Raw genomic sequence first — 21499 nt, 5'->3', positions numbered from 1 at the left:
ATGAAAAGTACGGAAGGCTTTGGTCCTTTTTTGAGGGACATTTATTCCCTGAACATTCAGGGAAAGTATATTCAGTGGTGCCATGGCAACAGATCAAATAGTTTTGACTTATTTTTTGTTATGCTGAGCTGACTGCGCAGATCAACCTGTGTGGACTGAAGAGATGAATAGATAGAAAAGAAACCAGTGAATTCTGGAGTAAAGAGTAAACAAAAAACATATGAGATTAGATGTTTTTTGTATAATTAGATTAGATGTTTTTTTGTATAATTAGATTAGATGTTTTTTTGTATAATTTATTGTATAAATTATTTTTTGCAAGTAATCACAATTTACCCGTGAAAGAGAGTAAATATCTCTCTCAGGGGAATAAGTGCCTTCATCACACTCCCACATAATATGGTTGGGAGAATGAGGAGGGCTAATGGGGGTACACGGATCTTCCGCTTACAGGAGAGAAGTGCTATGTCAAAAGACATCAAAATGATGTTTCATTAATTTGAGTGCAGAATATAGTTTTTGTTGAAATTATTTATTCCAGGGTGGTTGTATATGGTTAGTCTTGCCCTAGGCTAAATAATTCAGTTAGAAAGGTACTGTTAATAACTTTGGTATTGATGAAGATAGTTTGAATTGTTTTGTGATTTTAACCTTTTTAGAGTAAACAATTACATATTTTATTCATATGTAACTGTTTAGATATGTTAACTCATAAAATTGAGGTTGTATTGCTTCAGATTAGAATAAACAAAAACATAATTCTAGGAACTAGTTAGGTAATAATATATTTGTTTTAAGAAAAGAAAGAAAAAGCTTCCATTACTTCTGGATTATTGAACATATTTGTCCTAAAAAGTAATAAATCTATTGTTATTACCTGATAATATATAACTGAACAAGAATTTCCTTATTTCACTTATATATTCTAAGGCTATATGAATCAGAAGTAATAAGAAATATAACTGGAATGTAACATGATCCCACACAGTGTGTGACTATCAGAATGCAGTTACATTCAGTTATAAATACAGGTTTTTTATAGAGAACCATCTCTTAGTATAATAAATGAAGAGATATCAGGAATTAGGATGTCAGTCCATTGAATCTTCTTGGTCCATGGATGATGTGGCATAACGGCCTCTTTTGTGAGAATGATGATTCCCATTTTGTTCTGAAATTTTCTAAATGCTGCCTGAAGGTGAAGCTGATGCCATTCTTCTGCGTGTGGGAGAGTTGCTGCTTGTGGGTTCTGTCAGATTTAAGTTTAAAAGGGTTAGTTGTAGTTCATCTGCTGATCTGCTTCTGTGAATTGTACCTTGGTAGTTAAATCTGACTGAAAAGGGGAAGCCCCATTGATACATAATGTTGTGGCGTTGCAGTTCCATTAGTTGGGGTTTCATGGATCGTCTTTTAGTAATAGTAAGTTGGGATAGGTCAGCAAAAATTTGATAATTGTGTCCTTGAAAATTAAGTTCCTTTTTTCCTCTTGCAGCAATTAGTATTTGTTCTTTCGTTCTGTAATAATGAAATTTTGTGATTATATCACGTGGGGGTCCATCTTTCTTTTTGGCTGTGAGGGCTCTGTGTACTCTGTCCAGTTCTAAACGTTCAATAGGGATATCTGGCTTTAGTTCTTGTATTAGAGCAGTAATAGTAGATTGCAGGTCTGTCACAGTTTCAGGTATTCCCCTTATGCGCAAGTTTGAACGTCTGGCTCTATTTTCGTAATCTTCGAGTTTAGTTTGAAGTATTAAATTCTCTTCTTTTAATTGTTCCAATTTTGTTATATTTTCTTGGGTTGTAATTTCAATTTCATCCATTTTTATTTCTAAGGCTGCGGTGCGGTTTCCCAGCTCTTTTATTTCTTTGGTTAGGCTTTTTGTTATTTGGTCTGAGGTTTGTTTTAAAGCCTTATGAAGCATCTTTTCAAATTGTAATAATATTACTGGGGATGCTGAGGAGGCTTGTGGAGAAGTTTGTGAGAGGATTTGTTCTGTATCTGACTCAAATGGAGAGTCTTGCTGTGACATTTTCTGTCTGTGAGAGCGCTCTGATGCTGTATATTGTGAGGTTACTGGAGCTGCTTTAGTTGCAGTGAGTGCCTGTGAGCTCTTTGTGAGGTGATTTTTATTTCTGCCACGGTTTCCTCCCAGTACCATATTTCCTGCCCAAACTTTCACAGTTTGTTCCCTGGGGCAAAAAGGTTCAAATGGATACCTTTTGAGCCTGCAGGCTCCGCTTTGTCCTTCTCTTCTCTCCTCAGCAGTGCGTAGCTCTAACAATGCATGTCTGCTCCGCTAGGCTCCGCCCATCTCCCCCCATGACCCAGAATTCTCAACCAGGCGGGTTGAGGTGCTCCAGGGAGCTTGTGTCATGGAAAGGAAACTGGCTTTTCGGTTTCCTAAGTGTTTGGTAAAGTTCTTTTTTGGGACTTGGGCCTGGAGATGCGATCTAGGTGGAATGAAATCTCCAATCCTGGGTCCAGGTATTAAGAAAAGCCAGCACACTAATTGGTCAGGTGTTTGCTGGACTTTTAGTAGTGACCTGACCATGGTTCTGGGCTCCACCCCAATAGACAGGAGGTGGTTGCCCAGGAGTCAGGAGAGCTCCACCTAGGAGAGAGATGGGAGCCAGAGCAACAAAGGGGCTGCTAGCTGTGTGCACCAAGTTGGTGAGTAGTCTGTAGGAGACAGTCAAGGACCTGGAGTGTAAGGCCAGAGCGACAGTGCTGCAAGTGCAAGACAGAAGGGCTGAAGGTCTTTTATTTTGATGGAAAATGAATGCTGAATACCCCTGCAAGGGAAACTCATGTTTGTGTTCTTTTGTTTGGAACTCTCTTTTAAATAAAAATAGGCAAGAAGAGTTTATAAAAAGAAGAAAAGCGAGTGGCGGTGTCCTTTAAAAGTTCTACATTTGATGCTTGTTCTCACAAGGTTCTTAAGACAAACACTATGAATTCCTGAGTGTTTCTCAGCTGCAGTCCTGAAGTACTTACAAGTCATGCCTTCAGAATGTCTAGATTTGATCTAAAGGCCTATTTACACCATGTGTTGTGTTAATGCACTTGCACTAACCCAATGTAGGTTACCGCACATTAAGGTGTGTTGTATTAAGGTAGCCCATTTATTTTAAATGTGCTTACAGCCACTTTAGGGCCACAAAAAAAGAGTATGGCATATGTCTTGTGGTGGGAAATCCGCTACTCTAACAGCGTGTTGGGGTGCAATTCAAAATGAATGGCACTGCAATGTATTTACAGTGATGTGCACATCATACACTGAGCTAATGCAGTGAAACATTGCGATTTACCAGTTTATTGCAACTCGAATGTGATTAACTACCTCCCACCCACCGTATAGTAAAATGACGGCGGGCGGGATCCCCTCTCGTTCTGGGGCAACATCATATGACGTTGCCACAGTGTCACTGCTCTCGTACGCCCGAGGGAGGGGGCGCACAGCGCAGCGATCATGTTGTGTCCCTAGGACACGGTGCCACCCCATCTGTGTAAAGAGCCAATGACACAGCTTTTTAACCATGTGATTGGCTGTGTCAAATCACATGTAAATACGGAAGTGCCATTTTTCAGCTCTCCTCGCCTTACACTGACAGAGTATGAGGTGAGGAGAGCTGATCAGTAGCATCTTCTTTCAGCAGAGACTGTACAGGTAAACAGGGCACTGATCATCAGTGCCCTGTTTATTAATGTAGCCCCAGCAGTGCCCATCAGTGACACCAATCAATGCCCATCAGTGATGCCAGTTGGTGCTGCCTTTCAGTGCCTATCAGTGCCACCTATCATTGTCCATAAGTGCCACCTATCAGTGTGGCATATTAGTGCCTCCTCATTAGCGCACATCAGTGAAGGAGAAAAATTACTTAATTTACAAAATGTACTGAAATTGCCCAGTATTGAAGCAGTTAATTATGACATTATACATGGATTATTTTGCTCCTGGGTGTGTAACAAAGTAATGTACCAATAGCACATTTATAAAGACCAAGGAATGTGTTGCCCTTTGGACATGTTGGGGACTATTACCTGAAGCCCTTTATATTTACCAAGCTGATCACCACTACATTAAATGAAGCACACATGGGTCAGAATTTCTAGATTATAACACGACACAGCAAGCACATTAAAATGTGAAACATGTGCCAACAAAATTTCAGCTCAACTACAAAAAGAATGGAAATGAGAAATCAACGATGAGCAGATCATCTTCTTTGAAAGTTGTTACAACACACATCAAAGCAGTGTATAGTATTGTGGGGGGGTGGACAAAAGCTCATGGACAAAGCCCAATACAAAGATATGTGCGTAAAGTGACACTCAGGACCGGTTCACAATGCTGCGAATTCTATTGCGAATTTGAGCCATTGCGATCGCTCAAATTTGCAAGTAATTACATTTTTCCATTAGTACTGTTCACATCAATGTGTTGCAAATCTAAGCTGCGTACAAAAAGGGTCCTGTGCGAGTTTGATCCATGTGCGATGCAAATTCAATGCAATATTTGCCGTAGATTCGCCAGAACACAAAGATTTCGCAACGAAAATTTGCCATGCAATCGGAACAAATTTGCACAAAATTTGCACAGCAGCAGTGTGAACTGGCCCTAAAGGTTTGTTTTTTTTTAAAATAACATATTACACTTACCTCCACTGTGCAGCTCGTTTTGCACAAAGTGGCCCCGAACCTGCTCTACTGGGGTCCCTCGGTGGCTCTCGAGGCTCCTCCCCACATCAGATAACCTCCTGGGAAAAGCGATCTCCTGGGGGGGTTACCTTGGGGGCTCCCAAGTCCAGCATTACGGCCACCATAGAGGCCGAATGCAGAACTCGGCCCCGGCGCTCGAGTCATTGGATTTGATTGACAGCAGTGGGAGCCAATGGCTGCGCTGCTATCAATCTATCCAATCAACAGCCGAGAACCGCAGAGACAGAGGGTCCCCGTTGGTCAAGTTCGAGGGGTCAGGTAAGTGAAACGGGCGGGCGGTCACTGACAGGTGTTTTTTCACCTTAATGCATAGGATGCATTAAGGTGAAAAAACAAGAACCTTTACAACCCCTTTAAGGTGGAAATTTACCCATAAAAACTTGAATGAACATGAATATTTATGCTACCAAAATTAGTGTGTCAAATTGCCATGTTTCTTCATGCTGGAGGCTGCCATTTTGCTGAAGTCCAGAGCCCCTGAACAGCAGTAAAACATAAAGCAGAATTAAACCCATCGATTTAACAGTTTCAAAAAACAGTTAGCATTCCTGGCCTTTCATGAATGTAACTACCGCATTTGCTTGTGTCCTCAACCAAACCATCAAATGGCTGGTCATAACTGATCACATGTGCAGCACCATGGCAGATACAGATCAAACCGAAGCAACTTTCTTGGCTGTAAAGGATAGGAGGGTTTAATTACGATTTAGGGCTGTCAGCAGATCAGGCTCTACAAACTCAGTGGTGCCTAAAAATGGAGAGCAACTGAGCATGTGCAGAGCAGGGTGAGACAGTGTATTACTGGATTTTACATAGTATAGGCACTTATTTTAAATTTTTACATAGCTATACCTGCAAAAAGGGCCAGCATGAAGTGATCTAGCAGGACTTCATTTTCTTAATAAAGTTCCACTTTAAAGATCTTAAGTAATAATGAATGGTATAGGCCAATTTCAGCCAGCACGGCCATCATTACCTTTCGAGAGGAGTTCTATCAATAAATCCTTGAGGCATACCAATGTATTATTATTGAGGAACTCTATAACTTTATTTGGGTTAAATTTCCACAAACACCTACTCTTTATGCCCTCCCCAAAACACTCAAAAGCCTTAGACACGCCCCTGGTAGGCCCATCATATCTGGCATTGGATCACATACTGAACCAGCAAGCCAACAGTTGATGTGGACTTACACCCACGCGTTACCCCACTACCATCATGTATCAAAGACACACTGGACATATTACATCGCTTGGAAAACATTGCAGTACCTGACAATACGCTTCTTGTTGCTATGGATATTGAAACTCTTTACAGTAGTATTCCACATGCTAAGGACATCTCTGTAATTTATAGCTTCCTAAGGGAAGACCATCAAATTCATTGGGGTATACTTGATTCATCCTATCACTATTGGATCACATATTTACTAGGAATGTGTTCACTTACTGTGGCTCCCACTACCTCCAGGTACAGGGTGTCTCAATGGGCACGTTGTGCGCTCTCCTATGCAAACCGGTACCTGGGGGGTGGGAGTGGATGGTCTTTTCGGATGAGACATTTTCTCAATTTTGGCATTTTTTTTATTTTGGTATCACTTTATTGATGATGTCATGATGTTCTGGACTGGTTTCACTACTGAACTAGAAATGTTCATGACAGCTTTAGGTCAAAATTAATTTCATCTTAAATTCATGATGCAGTGCCATCAGAGAACGGTCTCATTCTTGGATTTTCAGATTCTGAAACCAGATAATGGAGCAATCGTAACTACATTGTATCGTAAACCTACTTCCGGAAACACGATACTGCATGCAGGTAGTGCACATCCAAGACCCCTGGTACGCAGGCCAATCACGTGAGGATAATCACGTCATACACACACGCCAACATTTCCAATTTAAGAATATACTACAGAAGCATTGGTACTTGCTAACAAATGGTCCAATCCTAAAAAAATATCTAAGTGATTTTCCAGAGATTACATATAAATGAGCCAAATCTTTTGGGACAAACATACAAGCAATTATTTCACCAATGAAGGATGTCTTTCACCGGAGGAATCTTTACCTAATTGCACCTGGAATTGTGGGTTTGCAACTATTGTGAATGTACATAGCTTGAAAACCAAGCTATGTACCTGCCTGATGGCAGTCTACATCAATATCATCATCATGTGGACTGCTAAATGGCAGGCGTTGTATACATCATGTTCTGCAAGTGTGGTATGTTTTACTTTGGTAAAACGAAATGCCAATTCTGGCAAAGAATAAAACATCACGTAAACTATGGCAGGTATAACAAACTATCCACACTCACAGGCAGACAAAAAAATTTGAGACATAGGAATGATCAGACTGTGGCAAAATTCACAGCATTGGAGGAAATTGTACCCAGCCCCAAAGGGGGAGACTGGTATAAGGTGATTCTGCAACGTGAATGCTGATGGATTTTTAAACTGAAAGCTACATCTCCATCTGGCTTAAATGACAGTGTGAGCTTTAAGCCATTTTTATAGGTGGTGCAATATACCCTTAATTAGGATGCTTACATTATTGGGCTTCTCTGAGGTTCTGTTACTGTGTCTATGTCCCCCACGCACTTGTTAACATGTTTTTTTTAATTTCTATATGATTTACTCATGTTGATTACTTATCTTTATATTTTGTAACTTTTGTGGTTGATCCTGGGATGACTTTCGTGCAGTCTGTGGGTGGGCATATGCGCTTTGGGACCCTCCCTTTGGGTGGATGTCTCTCCAATCCGCCTTGTGCACATACGCGGCGTCAGAGAACATGTCGTGTGACGTTACTTGGCCACGATGCTACACGGCAGGGGTATATTGGGGTGTCCACCGGAGCAAGATCATGCGGCGTGCTTTGGGTACAGTATACCGACAGGTAAGCTGAATAACTATTGCCATTATCTGGGCCCCATTGCTATGTGGATTTTTATTACTATGAAGGACAATATATATGCTTATCTACTCAATCTAGTCTCTCACTGAATCTATAGATGTTGTCCACTATAATACTGGCTGGCTTTTTTACTTTAACTGGAGTACTTTAGGCCAATCTAAATTGGGGGGTCTCCAGACAGAGCCCTTACAGTTGCTAATTTTTATTTGGATCCTTAAAACCCTGGGCCCATTTTAATATCTTGTGGCCGAGCAGTACCTTTCTGTGCCCACTGACCAATACTCTCCTGTAAGTGTGTTATATATACTTTATACACATACAGATATTATTGAATCTATACTCTGGACTCCTACTACTGCTTTCTAGGATTTGCACTCTACCGCTACACACTGGTCTTCCCCTATGCCTGCTCCCATGCTTTTCTATGTGGACACCTTTTGATCCATAACATTGTAAGCAGTTCTATACACTTATAATATATATGATTATGTTGAGATGTTTGGAACTTTACACTGCTTATATGTACATTTTCTCTCTTTACTAACATAGTCAATGTTGCTCTACCATGACATAACTGGGTCCTGAGGAAGCTGTGTAATTGGCAAAACGTTGACCAGGCAGACCTGATTTACTGGAAGCATACAGTTCTTAAATCTATGCGATCTTGCTTTAAACCATTCATGTAGCGAATTTCTTGTAACAAGTGTAAAGTAGCTTTGGAACATTGTTATTTGGATTATCTGAAGGCCTTTAAGCCTATGCTTCTATAATTATATTTTATTTGTTTGTAAATAAAGGATTTATATCTTATTATAATTATGTTTGGTCTCCTATACCGAGCCTGTAAAGTCCAGTTACCTAGGCAGAACCTGGTTAATGCCAGTCCTGCACTTTCTTTGCATGTATAGTATTGTGTTTAGGCATATATACTTTATCCAAAAATGCAGGCACCCTCTTTAAACATAGGCATTTAAAACATGTTTGTTTTTTGTTTTTTTAATAAAGAGCAGCAACATTTGCCAATTAGTCAAATCCAGAGAAAGGGCACTTAAAAATTACGAATTAAGCCAATTTTAATATTAAAAAAAAATATGATGTGGTAGAAAGCCGTTTACACAAGAGAACAAGTTATGATAGACTGTAGAAAATAAACAAGACCACATTGAAATGAAGCACCTTGTATAGAACGTCCATTCCATGACAGAAAAACTACAAACACTTCTTTTTCTACACATTTCTTGGGAGTTTATATAGTCTGCTTCACTAAAGACGCACAGCGTTGTGTGTACACAGGATTACAAAGTAAAAGTAAAGCAGTTTTTTTTTTTTAATTATTTCCTGCATTTAAGTCTGGAAGAAACGGTAAAAAGAAAACCTATAGATGACCGAGCAGTTAGCTACATGGAATATGGTAGACATTTTCCTACCTCTATATTCCTTCCTTGGTGATGCTAAAGAAATGGCAACCTAAACCTTTAGAACAGCCAAGGAATGGGGGCCACACACGCTTCGATAAATAGATTTCTTTTCAATAGATCACTTCCGATAGGAATAAAGTGATCTATAGCCAACAACTCATTTGATAGCATTCCACTTCACTGTGTGGCATAGCAAACGAGCTTTGGCTGTACTTCTCCTTAAAGATATGATGATAATTTACAATTGTAAGTTATCGATTGCATCTGTTTCTACCATGTAATCTCATAAACCCATTGCTTGAAATATAATCAGATTCATGAGCAAAGTGTCCCTGTACTTCTGATTGAATCAAAATTATCAATAATTTTCTACCCTGGCCGATCAAATCTGATATACACAGAGTCAACATAGATCAGAAGGGACATTATGGCCATCATTTGTTTGAGCTTTGACTTGAATACTGACTGGAGAAAAAAAAAAAGTCGAAGCAGGTCTAGAAGTCAGGGTATAGAGATCACAAAAAAAAATAACTAGCCATACACAAAAGTTTTAACCACTTAAGCCCCGGATCATTTGGCTGGCAAAAGACCAGAGCACTTCTTGAGATTGGGCACTGCACCATTTTAACTGACAATAGCGCGGTCGTGCGAAATGGCTCCCAAACAAAATTGACGTCCTTTTTTCCCCCACAAATAGGTTTCTTTTGGTGGTATTTGATCACCTCTGCGGTTTTTATTTTTTGCGCTATAAACAAAAAAAGCAACAATTTTGAGAAAAAAAAAAAAAAAAAATCGCAATAAGCGTTTATTGATTGGTTTGCGCAAAAGTTATAGCGTCTAGAAAATAAGGGATAGTTTTATGGCATTTTTATTAATATTTTTTTTTTTTTTTACTAGTAATGGCGGCGAGCTGCAATTTTTAGTGATTGCAACATTATGGCGGACACATCAGACACTTTTGGCTCTATTTTGGGAACATTCACATTTATACAGTGATCAGTGCGATTTAAAATGCATTGATTACTGTGTAAATGTGACTGGCAGTGAAGGGGTTAACCAGGAGGGGGCGCTGCAGGGGGTTAAGTGTGTCCTAGGGATGTGTTCTAACTGTGGAGGGGGCGGGCTATGTGTGACACGACACTGATCAACACTCCCGATTACAGGGAGCCGTGATCAGTGTCCTGTCACTAGGCAGAACAGAGAAATGCTTGTTTACATCAGCATTTCCCCACTCTTCCTCTCCGCGAGCCGATCGCGGGTATCCCCGCGGACATAGAGTCCGCAGTACCTGCAATCACACTCACGGAGCTCACGGCGGGCGCGCCCACTAGCCGCGTCTTGAAGGGCAACGTACAGGTACGTTGATATGCTTGTACGTGCCCTTCTGACGAAGTATATCTACATGAGCCGGTCAGCAAGCAGTTAAATCAGACCTAAAAAGAAATCTAAACCCACACCCCCCCAGGACTAAATTAAACTACATTGTGAGATGTCAAATATTAAATACATAGCCCTAGATAAACTGCTGCTCCAGGATTCCAGTACGGTACCTGCTAAAAATATGATTTAAACTCAGATTAGTGATTTGGTCACAGAATCAGCCAAACATCTGCTCAGGTAACCACCCACTGTAAGATCCTTGAGCAAGCCATTTCCCAATATTAGTAAAGGGAACCTATACTATGGGATAAATGGAGTGCCATTGCTGACCTTTCCTCTACAGACTAGTTGTCTGAGCCAGTAATTTCAGTACTTTTGTACTTCAGTACATGACCCAGAACAACTTTGCTAACAGCCAGGGTATTTTGAGTAAAGCAGCCCAAAGATTATGCAATTTTCTTTTCTTTAATGGGTGGAAGAAAAAAAAAACAAACAAAAACGCAGTGCTATCGTGTTCTGCCGGCATTGGGTCAACTTGGGTACAACCAGCCTGCCCATAGTTGGATTCAATTCTTGGTCGGACCCTGCTGAACTGGCCAAGATTCTATCCATCTATGACTGGCTTAAAGCGGCATACCACCCAAAAGTGGAACCTCTGCTTAACTGACTCCTCCCCCCTCTGGTGCCACACTGGGCAAATTTTTGGCCAGGTACCTGCCCCCACTTCCGGGAAACGGCGCTGTCCCTCGAAAGTTCGGCCCCCTCCTCCTTCCTCTACACCAATTACAAAACGCAGCATGCTTCGCACATGCACAGTAGGGAACCAGCTGCAAAGCCGAAAGGCTTCACCGCAGAGATTCCTTACTACGAACAGTGGCAGCAGCACTAGGGAGCTGATCCGAAAATCAGCTGGGATGCCGGCATCGCGGGAACCTTGGACAGGTAGGTGTCCTAATATTGAAAGTCAGCAGCCACAGTATTTGTAGCTGCTGACTTAAAGAGAATTTCTGGGCCCCGACAAAAAAATTAAGTAAGCAATGACAGCTTATATAGTTCTCTCAGCACAGTCTTTTCTTTAAGGCAGCAGGGTGGAGAAGAGGCCAAGGGAGTTATTCTATTTTATGTTTGCCTTTAAGATGCATTCACACCTGCAAATGCACCCGCTGGGCCATTAGCTGCAAAAACTCCAGCAAGGGTTCCCACAATTCACTTACGAGGGGCAGCCCCCCACTGACTGTTGAAGGCTGCCAGGTCCCGCAGCTAATCACACCCACTTGCAGGTAACCACTCAAGCAATTACATGAGTGGATGTGATTAGTTGCAGGAGCCAGAAGCATCCCATTGCTTTAAATGGGGCAGCTTCTCGCATCTCATTGTGGGAATCCATGCTGAGGTTGTCGCATCTAAAATCACCAAGTGGTGCAACTGCGAATGCACCCTTAATCACCAGCCTAGAAATAATTACTCAATTTAATGATCCTACTTTCACACAGCACTGCTCAAAAAGTTTTTGACCATTGGAAGCATCAGATTAAACTGCTGTTGACAATGACTTCAGTATGTTGAGAATGAAGTGACTAAGTTAGAAAATATAATTTATAAAACTGAGCCTTTATGCTGACCATACACATCGCACTGTATTAATTGTAACCAGCTTTAGAAAGCAGTGACTGAATAAATAAAGCCAATCACTAAGGATTGGAATTCCTTCACACTTAACATTGAAACTATTGATAATCAGTTAGCTTTTGCAACAGAGGAATTAAATTGCTAGAAAGTGGTATGGTATGGCTGTGCATATGGTCAGCATTAAAATGACACTGCCATCTTGTCCATGCAGGGATATGTGAAAGCGTGCATGTAAAAGGCACTCTCCAAACCCAATAGTCACCATGTCAGGTGCATCTGCTGCATTTTCTGCCTCTATAGTAGCCACCCCTAAAATTCATAGTGTAGGCTGGGTCAGATGTTACATGTCACTACCTTCATCATGTTACAAGGCTTGGGCCTAGTGCTTAGTCGACCACTGTCACAAGGGAGTGAGTCACATGTTCATCCATACCTGGGAGGACCAGGGTTTTGTCAAATGTAGCGTCAAAAACTGGGCAGGCAAGTTTCAATACCATTCATTTAAAACAGAGCTCTAGCCTAATCTTGCACAGGGTCCTCTCCTGTACTGCAATTGCTTACTCTACTGTCTCTGCACACTGTCAGTGTTTTTCACGTTTTGTACATTAAAAGCTGAAGCAGGTTAGATAGAGCCTGCCTTACTTCCTGGTAAGAGAATTTCCAGCATCATCTAGTCCAGGGTTTCTTAAACAGGGGGGTTGATAATGGTTCCTTGAGCAATGAGCAGTTTCTGCCTCTCAGATAAGTTTCCAGTAACACCCTTGATCTGTTTTGCTATTTGTAAGATAGTAATCCTTTCCAATAACCACAAGTGTAAAGGAGCATTCTTCCCACTGCCCATCACACTAATGTATCATGGAGGTGTAGACCTAGTCATTTTTAGCAGGGGTTTCTTGATACCGGAAAATTTCAAGAGTTCCTCTGTGTAGAAAAGGTCGAGAAAGTCTAGTCATTTCCTTCCCAACCTGCTCTGGCCCATTCCTTTCATTCACTGGGATTTCAGTTCCTCTAATCATGAAGACTCGGGATCATATGTGGTCATTAAAGTAAGCTGCCATCTTTGGCTCTGTTTAATCTACAACTGCCATGATGCTGCACATGTGATCAGTTTAGACACCAGCCATTGGATGGCTTGACAGTTTGGTTGAGAGCACAACCAATGGGAGTGTTACATTTCCGGCACGTGCCGGAAATGAAACGGTTTTATGGATGGGTTTACTTCCGCTTTAAGGCAGTCTGCAAGCTGCCTAGGAACAGCCACTCAAAAGGCATGTTAATATTTGCATAACTACCCCCAACAGCCAGCCCACTACAGGAGGGAGGGGCCAGGAGCACCAGCAAGATACTCGAGAAGAGGAGTATCTGGGCTGCTCTGTGCAAAACCCACTACACAGGGCAGGTAAGTATAAAATGTTTGTTATTTTTAAACAAAAAAAAAACAAAGACTTTAATAGGAGTACCAGTGCAGGATACATTGAGGTTTTTGTGAAGCCATTTACAGCACACTGCTGACCCCTCCCCACCAGTCACAATCTGCCTGAAAAGTATAGAGAAGCATAGGAGGTCAGGTGATGTCATCACTGGGTCTAAAATAAGGAAATGAAAACAGAAAGGTTTGAAGTGCAACTCCTGTCAAACGCTAAGCCTAAATCTACTACCATCCCCATTCTAAGTCTATTCTATCTACCCTGTAAAAAGGAAAAAGATCTGTGTACTAACCTACTTTGAAGTTGCTTCAGTCCAGTCACATGATCTCTCCAGTGCCAGCTTCAGAGTAGAGGAGAGAGCAGTGACAATGGCTGCAAAGCCTTGGTGGTGATGTCGCCCACAGGCTTACTTTGGTGCAGCCGTTGTCAGCTGTCCCTCTACACTGAAGCTGGTCCTGGGACCCGATCATGTGACTGGCTGGGAGAGACTTCACAATAGGCAAGTATAGACTCCCTTCTTTTTCTAGGGTAAATAGAATAGGTTTAGAATGAGGGTGGGAATATATTTTAGCTTAAAGTGTAATTCCAGTCAAAACCTAATTTAAAAATTGCATTAGTATGTTGGGAACAGGAAAGCAAAATACAAACAAATTAAACTTCAGCTTTAAAGACTGAGTGAAACGAAATTGAAGTGGTACAAAACCATTTTGGAGAGCAAATTTGGAGAAAGCAATCTATTTTTTCTTCCCTGACCAATGAGGGCAATTTCAATTCCACCTTCTTGAGGTAGACTGAAAACCACTATTATGTTCTTCTGTTGCTCTGTGATTTCGACAATCGAGCTGAAAGCTCTATTAAATTGTAACGCTGGCTTTTTAGGCTGTAACAATTACTACTGTGCTGTAAAGGAAAACAGCTGGGACTGTGCCAAAAAGTTCCACCATGGTAATTCTTTACAGTGGTCATTGGTGGTCCTAGACATTACCATTTAGGATCAGCCTATATACGGTTAAATGATTGTGTGGGTGTGCATTTCACGAAAAGCCAGCTTTACGAACACGCTGTTGCCTGGATAACATGGAAGGAAATATCTGCTGCTGTGAACAGCTAGCTGCATTACCACATGCAGTCCAGAATAGGCTGGCAAAAAACTGCAAATTCTGTACCCAAGGTGCAACGATTCCTACCAATCCGCTGGTAGCAGGATGAAATTAAATTTCCAGATATGTCTGCCTATTCTATTGGACATGAAAGTCAAAGGAATAAGTGCGCTCTATAGTGGTAAATAGGCAGCAGTACCAACTGAGACTGAGTCCTGTGTTTATAGTATATCACACCAAATATAAGAGAAGAAAAAAAAAAAGAAGGGTACAACCAAAAGGTTTCCAGCATGCTGGGAAAAGGATTACCCTCACATCCTGTTTTAGCAAGTTCAGGATACTTCTAATACCAGATTATCGCTTGCAATACCCAAATAGGATAACATTCCCTCATCATAAGTGCTGCCATCAGGGCCTAAACACACATTACTATGCCTCTGGTGCTGTAGCAATGCTTGGGAAAAACACACACGCACAAACAGAAAAACACTAATAGGGCATAAGGCAAAATACAAACATAAAAAGTACAAAATCAAAAAACTTACCCCAAAAAACTGAGGCACATTTAATAAGCAATGCCATTACTAATTTCAATCTACACTTAACTGGTAAATTTTGTCAATTCTGTAGCAACAAAGAGTCTCACATTTGTACTAGTAAATACACATTTGTGCAAAGTCCTAGCAAGGCTCCAGTTAAAATGTTTCCAAGTCATGGGAATTGTCAATCTCAATGGCGTCTTCGGGGTCTAATTTCATCTCTGGGGTTTCATCATCAAGAGAAGCTAAAGCTTCATTTGTGTCACTTGCAAAAGTCTCCCTTGATGTATCATCATGTTCTTGAAAGTTAAGGCTTTTGATGGCCTCCTTGGCCTTCTTCCCCAGTATGTGACGTCTCCTTTTCTTTGCAGCCTTTCTACTCTCCAATTCCTTCTGGTTTTCCACGTAAAATATCTCCTTTGGATCAAACAAATAAAAAAAAAAAAATTGTTAAAAAGGAAAAATGGTTTGAGTTTTTTTTTTTTTTTTTAAGCTGACAAATTAACGCAGCCCTGTACCTATTAATGCAGTATCTTTCCAAGTACCTGATTTTGATTTGGTATCAGCCTCCTGCAGTCCCTGTGGAGAGCGACACAAGTGGGTTTGGGGCAGGGGAAGAGACCTGTAAGTAAAAGAGAAACCTGCAGCACAGTGCACCTGCAGTTTTCATGCAGGTTAACTGCGGTTTCTCATGGAATTCTATTAGATCCTGTGTTTTGACTGTACTTCTCCTTTAAGTCACTTAACCACCCCATCCTTGTGATCAAGCCACTCTGTAGTGAAACACTTTGATGAGATGTGTTGCGTTTGTTAACCCCTTGCTGACCAGCTCACAACGATGTACGTCAGCACAATGGCACGGCTGGGCAAATGGGCATACAGGTACGTCCCCTTTAAATCGCGTACTCCGTGACAGTGGACTCTATTTTCGACAGGGGCCTGCGATCGTGTCACGGAGCGGCACAACGGGGAGATGCCTATGTAAACAAGGCATTTCCCTGTTCTGCCCAGCAACATGACAGATCTACTGCTCCGTCATTGGGAGCAGTGGTCTTTGTCATGTTCTAGTGAGAATCTCCCCCACATTTAGAATCACTCCCTAGGACACACTTAACCCCTTGATTGCCCCCTAGTGTTTAACCCCTTCCCTGCCAGTGTCATTTACACAGTAATCAGTGCATTTTTATAGCACTGATCGCTGTATAAATGACAATGGTCCCAAAATAGTGTCCACCATAATGTCGCAGCGATGATAAAAATCACAATCGCTGCCATTACTAAAATAAATAAAAAAATAATAAATGAATAAAAATGCCATAAATCTATCCCCTATATTGTAGACGTTATAACTTTTGCGCAAATATATGCTTATTGAAATATTATTATTGTTATACAGGATTTGTATAGCGCCAACAGTTTACACAGCGCTTTACAATATAAACCGGAGACAATACAGTTATAATACAATAAAATACAAGAGGATTAAGAGGGCCCTGCTCAGAAGAGCTTACAATGTAATAGAATTATTTTTTTACCAAAAATATGTAGAAGAATACATATCGGCCTAAACTGAGAAAGAAATTTTTTTTTTTTATATATATATTTTTTGGGGATATTTATTATAGCAAAAAAAAAAAAAAAATTGCTTTATCAAAATGGTCACTTTTTTGTTTATAGCGCAAAAACTAAAAACTGCTGAGGTGATCAAATACCACCAAAAGAAAGCTCTATTTGTGGGAAAAAAGGACGTCAATTTTGTTTGGGTGTAACGTTGCACGACCGCACAATTGTCAGTTAAAGCGACGCAGTGCCGTATCGCAAAAAGTGCTCTGGTCAGGAAGGGGGTAAATCTTTCCAGGGTTGAAGTGGTTTAACAATATGATTTTTTTTTTTTATATTAATCAGACATAACATTACATAGGACAGTCTGTTTAGTAGTTGGTCATAGAAACAGAAATTTTGGCTTGAGTGGATACGTCCCAAACAAATGCTGTTGGATACAATGGGATACCTTTGTTGTATTCAGTTGACAGTTTGAACAAGCTATTGTCTTTATAGTTACAGTCTCAAACTGAAAGCTACAGAGATGTCTGTTAGTCGGTTGTTATGGTAAATAACCAGACATACAAAAAGGACTTGTGCTTTAAACACGAGGGACTTCATCATGTATTAGAACCAAGGACAGTCTGCAAGACCAGAAGCCTCTCATCATGCTTTAAGACCAGAAGAGGAAGAATCTGTGCTAGCCAAGAAGAAAGATACCAGATTTCCAAAGCAACTGCCAACTGAGCCCTCGTTGTCAAAGAAAATCACAAACACACAGTAATCGGAGTTAAGTAACTTTTAAGCATATTTTTACTGTGTAGAGACTAGAGGTCGGCCGATATATTAATCGGCATCAGCCGATTGTGCTGATAAAAAAAAGCCGATTATAACTTCAGCGGGACCTGCAAGTGACTTCTGTAATAGAAGTCAGTGCAAGTTGTCTGAAGTTAGCTTCTCTCCTCCTCTGGGCAGCCTGCCAAGTCTGATAAGAAGAAACATTGTATCTCTTCAGGTTATTTTATCAATAGACTGAACTCCATGTGGAGGAGTTCTCAGTTTAACCATTTAAAGACTAAATCTTTTCTGACACTTGTTGCTTACAAGTAAAAATCCTGTATTTTCTGCTAGAAAATCACTTAGAACCCCCAAACATTATATATATATTTTTTTTAGCAGAGACCCTAGGGAATAAAATAGCGGTTGTTGCAATATTTTATGTCACACGGTATTTGCGCAGCGGTCTTTCAAACGCAATTTTTTTTTTTAAAATACACTAATGAAATAAAAAAATAAAAAAAAGCAGTAAAGTTAGCCCATTTTTTTTTCGTCCGAAAGTTTTGATTACCTGTTTTTGTGTATTTAATATTTAAGATATAGTTATTTTTTTTTATCTAAATTATACATACAAGTGAACTGATTGGAGGTTTGTTTTCTTTAATAAATGTTTAAATGTAAAAAATTTTCTGTATCACTTATTGCTTAAGGTTGCTTTCACACTGGAGCGGGCATGCGTTGACGGTAAAACGCTGTTAGTTTTAGCGGCGCCTTACCGTCATTTTAGCGGCGCTATTCGGCTGCTAGCGGGGCGCTTATAACCCAGCTAGCGGCCGAGGAAGGAGTTAAATGCGCCCCTGAAGCGCTGCTGCCGAAACGCTTTGTAGGCGCTTCGGCAGCGGTGTGCATTCATTTCAATGGGCAGGAGTGGTGGAGGAGCGGTATACACCGCTCCAAAGATGCCACTTGCAGGACTTTTTTTTAACATCCTGCCAGCACATCGCCTCAGTGTGAAAGCACTCGAGCTTTCACACAGACTGCAGGGGAGCCGTTTTACAGGCACTTTACAGGCGCTATTTTTAGCCCAAAAGCGCCTGAAAAACACCCCAGTGTGAAAGGGGTCTAACTGTTAGATTTTATGAGATGAAGGGAAAAAAAAAAAAAAAAAAAAAAAATCGGCCTAATATATCGGCCCAAAAAAAAAAATCGGCATCATATATCGGCCATCGGCCACCGCGATTTCTAAATATCGGCATCGGCCAGAGAAAAACCCATATCGGTCGACCTCTAGTAGAGACCATAGTTTCTGCTTATTTGCTAGGCATCTTGCGTGATACATCTGTCAGCCTTGTACTATATACCCAGTATTGTAATAGTTTTGTATGTACAACATTTTTGTTCAGTAAAAACACATTTACACACTGCAGAGGTCTCAGCTTCCTTGCTTATACTGCAAAGTAACCTTGCTAGACAGACGTAAGCAAAACAACTGGGGGCTCGTCTGCATTTTGTGCTAGAAATCAACTGAAGAAGACGACCTGTTTTTCTGTGTTGTGTAGCTTGTGCTAGGTAAAAATGTGCGTAAGCCGTTTAGGAAAAGGATGCAGAGGTTTCTAGTGTCCAGAGGGGAGTGTGCAGTTTACCTAGCTGGGCCAGAGACAATGAGTGGGAGTCTCTTGCTAAAGAATTTGCAAAGTATGCTTCTCCCTTGAATAAGACTTGGGGTGATGTCTCAGAATTTTTTGTAGATTTTAGCCTTAAGGGGTTGGATTTAAGTAAAGCAGAGAAGAGGACAGTGTGCACAGTGGGTTGGTATTTTGCTCATGCGCTCTATACTGAATCACAGAGAAGGGAGAAGGCAGAAGTTAAGGTATTAAAAGATCAGCAGTTGCATCTGAGTGTGTTTGTTCAACTGCTAGTCGGGCCGATGATTTGCAAGAGCGGTGTGCAGCCCTCATGACCAAATAAATGAATGCCTTAAGGAAAAAGACGGGCTGTAAACCTGTTAGTAAAGCCAGGGTACGTGCCATTGTCACATCTCTAAACTGAGATGAGGATGTGCTCTCTTCAAATGATAGTGAGGATGAGGAGATGGAATTTCATATTTCGGATGATCTGCTAGTGGGAAAGAAAAGGTGTGCCAGACCTCTCATTACTAAGCATAGGAAAAGGCAACATGATAGAGAGGATATGGCAGATGGGGAGGTGCATTATTATTGCAGAGATGTGGAATTTGAAGAAGTACGGGAGTTTACACAAACTGAACTCCTTAAGCTGGCTAAACAATACAAAGGTCCGGGGAACCCCTATAGGAGTTGGCTCCTACGTATAAGGGATGAAGGGGCGGACAGTGGTGTTTTGTCATCAGCTAAAGGAAGCAGTAGCTATGGGAGTGTTAACCCATGATCCACAATTGCATCAGGCAATGCGAAAAGCTTTAGAGTTTAGTGTGAATTTTTCGCCATTGGACCTTGTGAGAGATGGAATAGTCCAAATGTACGCTAGTCCTAGTGACATGGAAAACTACTACTCCTGGAGAACAATAGGAGAGGTATTTCCAGGTTATGCGAGATGGGTTGTATAACCAGATTAAATATGTTTCCAGAATGGATGGGTCCAAATATGGAACCCTTTACGTCTGCTCTGCGCTCTAACCTAATGAAGTCTGCACCATTTAATCTCAGGGCTCCCTTGTCTTTGCTGGGAGGCCTGGGATTAAACAGCAAGATTCATGAAGCCAATACCCTTTTAAGCCAACTGGGGGAGTTGGAGGAGACTAAAGGCAGGGGAGTAGATGAGGTCAGGCCAGATAGGAAGAAAACAGAAGAAAGCGAATGGGGTAGAGAAGACAGGAGGTGAAGAGAAAACCAGGCTAGTTATCTCTAGGAAACAAACGTGGGTGGACCTATTAAAGGCAGGAGTACCTAAAGATTAGATAAATGGGATTTCTACTGCAGAAATGCTGAAGAGGTGGAAAAACCACTCCTAGTGAAGATATCAGCCTAGATTTAGAGAAAATAGAACACACCCCTCCTGTTGGCCCCAAACCAATTCCCAACACTGCATATGAACCCACACTAAAGTCTCTTTATCCTGGGGAGGAGTTAGACTCAGAAAAAGGGGATTGGGAGGTTCCTTATCCTTTATGAAGAGGTGGGTCTCCAGTAATAGCAGTGAGGACAGTGACAGGAGACAGACGCCAATATGCACCTGTCACTGTATGGTGGTGGTGGTGGTGGTGGGGGTCGGGGTGGTTGGGCGGGGGAGTGGTTTTCTCCTACACATGTAATGGCTTTAGTTGATACTGGAGCTGAAGTTACATTTTTGCAAGGAAATCCTTCCCATCACAAAGGAGAATTGATGTAGAAGGTTTGGGAGGGCAAACCACACCAGCAGTTAGGACACAGGTGAAATTGGCTACTGGCAAGGGACCAGGATTTTGGACAAATATTTTGGTATCAGAGTTACCCAAAAATATTCTTGGGATGGATGTATTTCAAGGTCAGTCTATTCAGACTGAACGGGGTACATTCACTTTCGGGTATCCTGATAAAGCGTATCTGGTTAGGGCGGTGAAGGCCGTGGTCAGAGGTCACGCAAAAAGGACCCCTGTCTACATTCCTCCACCAGAGAAGCCAGTCTGTCTCGAGCAGTAAAGACTTCCTGGAGGCCACAAAGAAATTGGGGAGACTATTCAAGAACTGTTGAGTGTAGAGATCTTTAGACCTACTGTAAGTCCTTTCTCTGCTCTGGTGTTCCCAGTAAAGAAACCGGATGGGACGTATAGAATGACTATGGATTACAGAGGTTTAAACAAAGTGGCACCTCCATTGAAGTCAGCTGTACACGATATGATCTCAATCATTGACAAAACTGCTAAAGAGGCAGGAGAATGTTATGCTGCGATAGACATTAATAGTTTATTTTATATTTTGATAGACCCAGAGTGTCAGAACCAGTTTGCCTTTGTGTGGAACAGCCGCCAATACACTTTCGTCGTGCTTCCTGAAGACTATGTACATTCTCCAACAATTTGTCATGGACTGATT

At 41.2% G+C, this 21499-nt stretch overlaps 1 protein-coding gene across 1 annotated transcript in view; it reads right to left on the bottom strand.

The window, feature by feature from the left end:
* Window positions 1-15124: 15124 nt before the first annotated feature.
* PHAX (phosphorylated adaptor for RNA export) overlaps window positions 15125-21499 on the bottom strand; it is a 39664-nt gene continuing 33289 nt past the window's right edge. The window contains exon 5 of the mRNA XM_073624824.1: window positions 15125-15548. Coding sequence (XP_073480925.1) covers window positions 15288-15548 — 261 coding nt within the window. The 3' untranslated portion in view covers window positions 15125-15287. The remainder of the gene's footprint in view (window positions 15549-21499) is intronic.

Source organism: Aquarana catesbeiana, linkage group LG01 (genome assembly GCF_042186555.1).
Source record: "Aquarana catesbeiana isolate 2022-GZ linkage group LG01, ASM4218655v1, whole genome shotgun sequence".
Taxonomy (NCBI): Eukaryota; Metazoa; Chordata; class Amphibia; order Anura; family Ranidae; genus Aquarana; species Aquarana catesbeiana.
The sequence above is the reverse complement of the archived record's forward strand: the minus strand, read 5'-3'. Positions and strand labels throughout refer to the sequence as shown.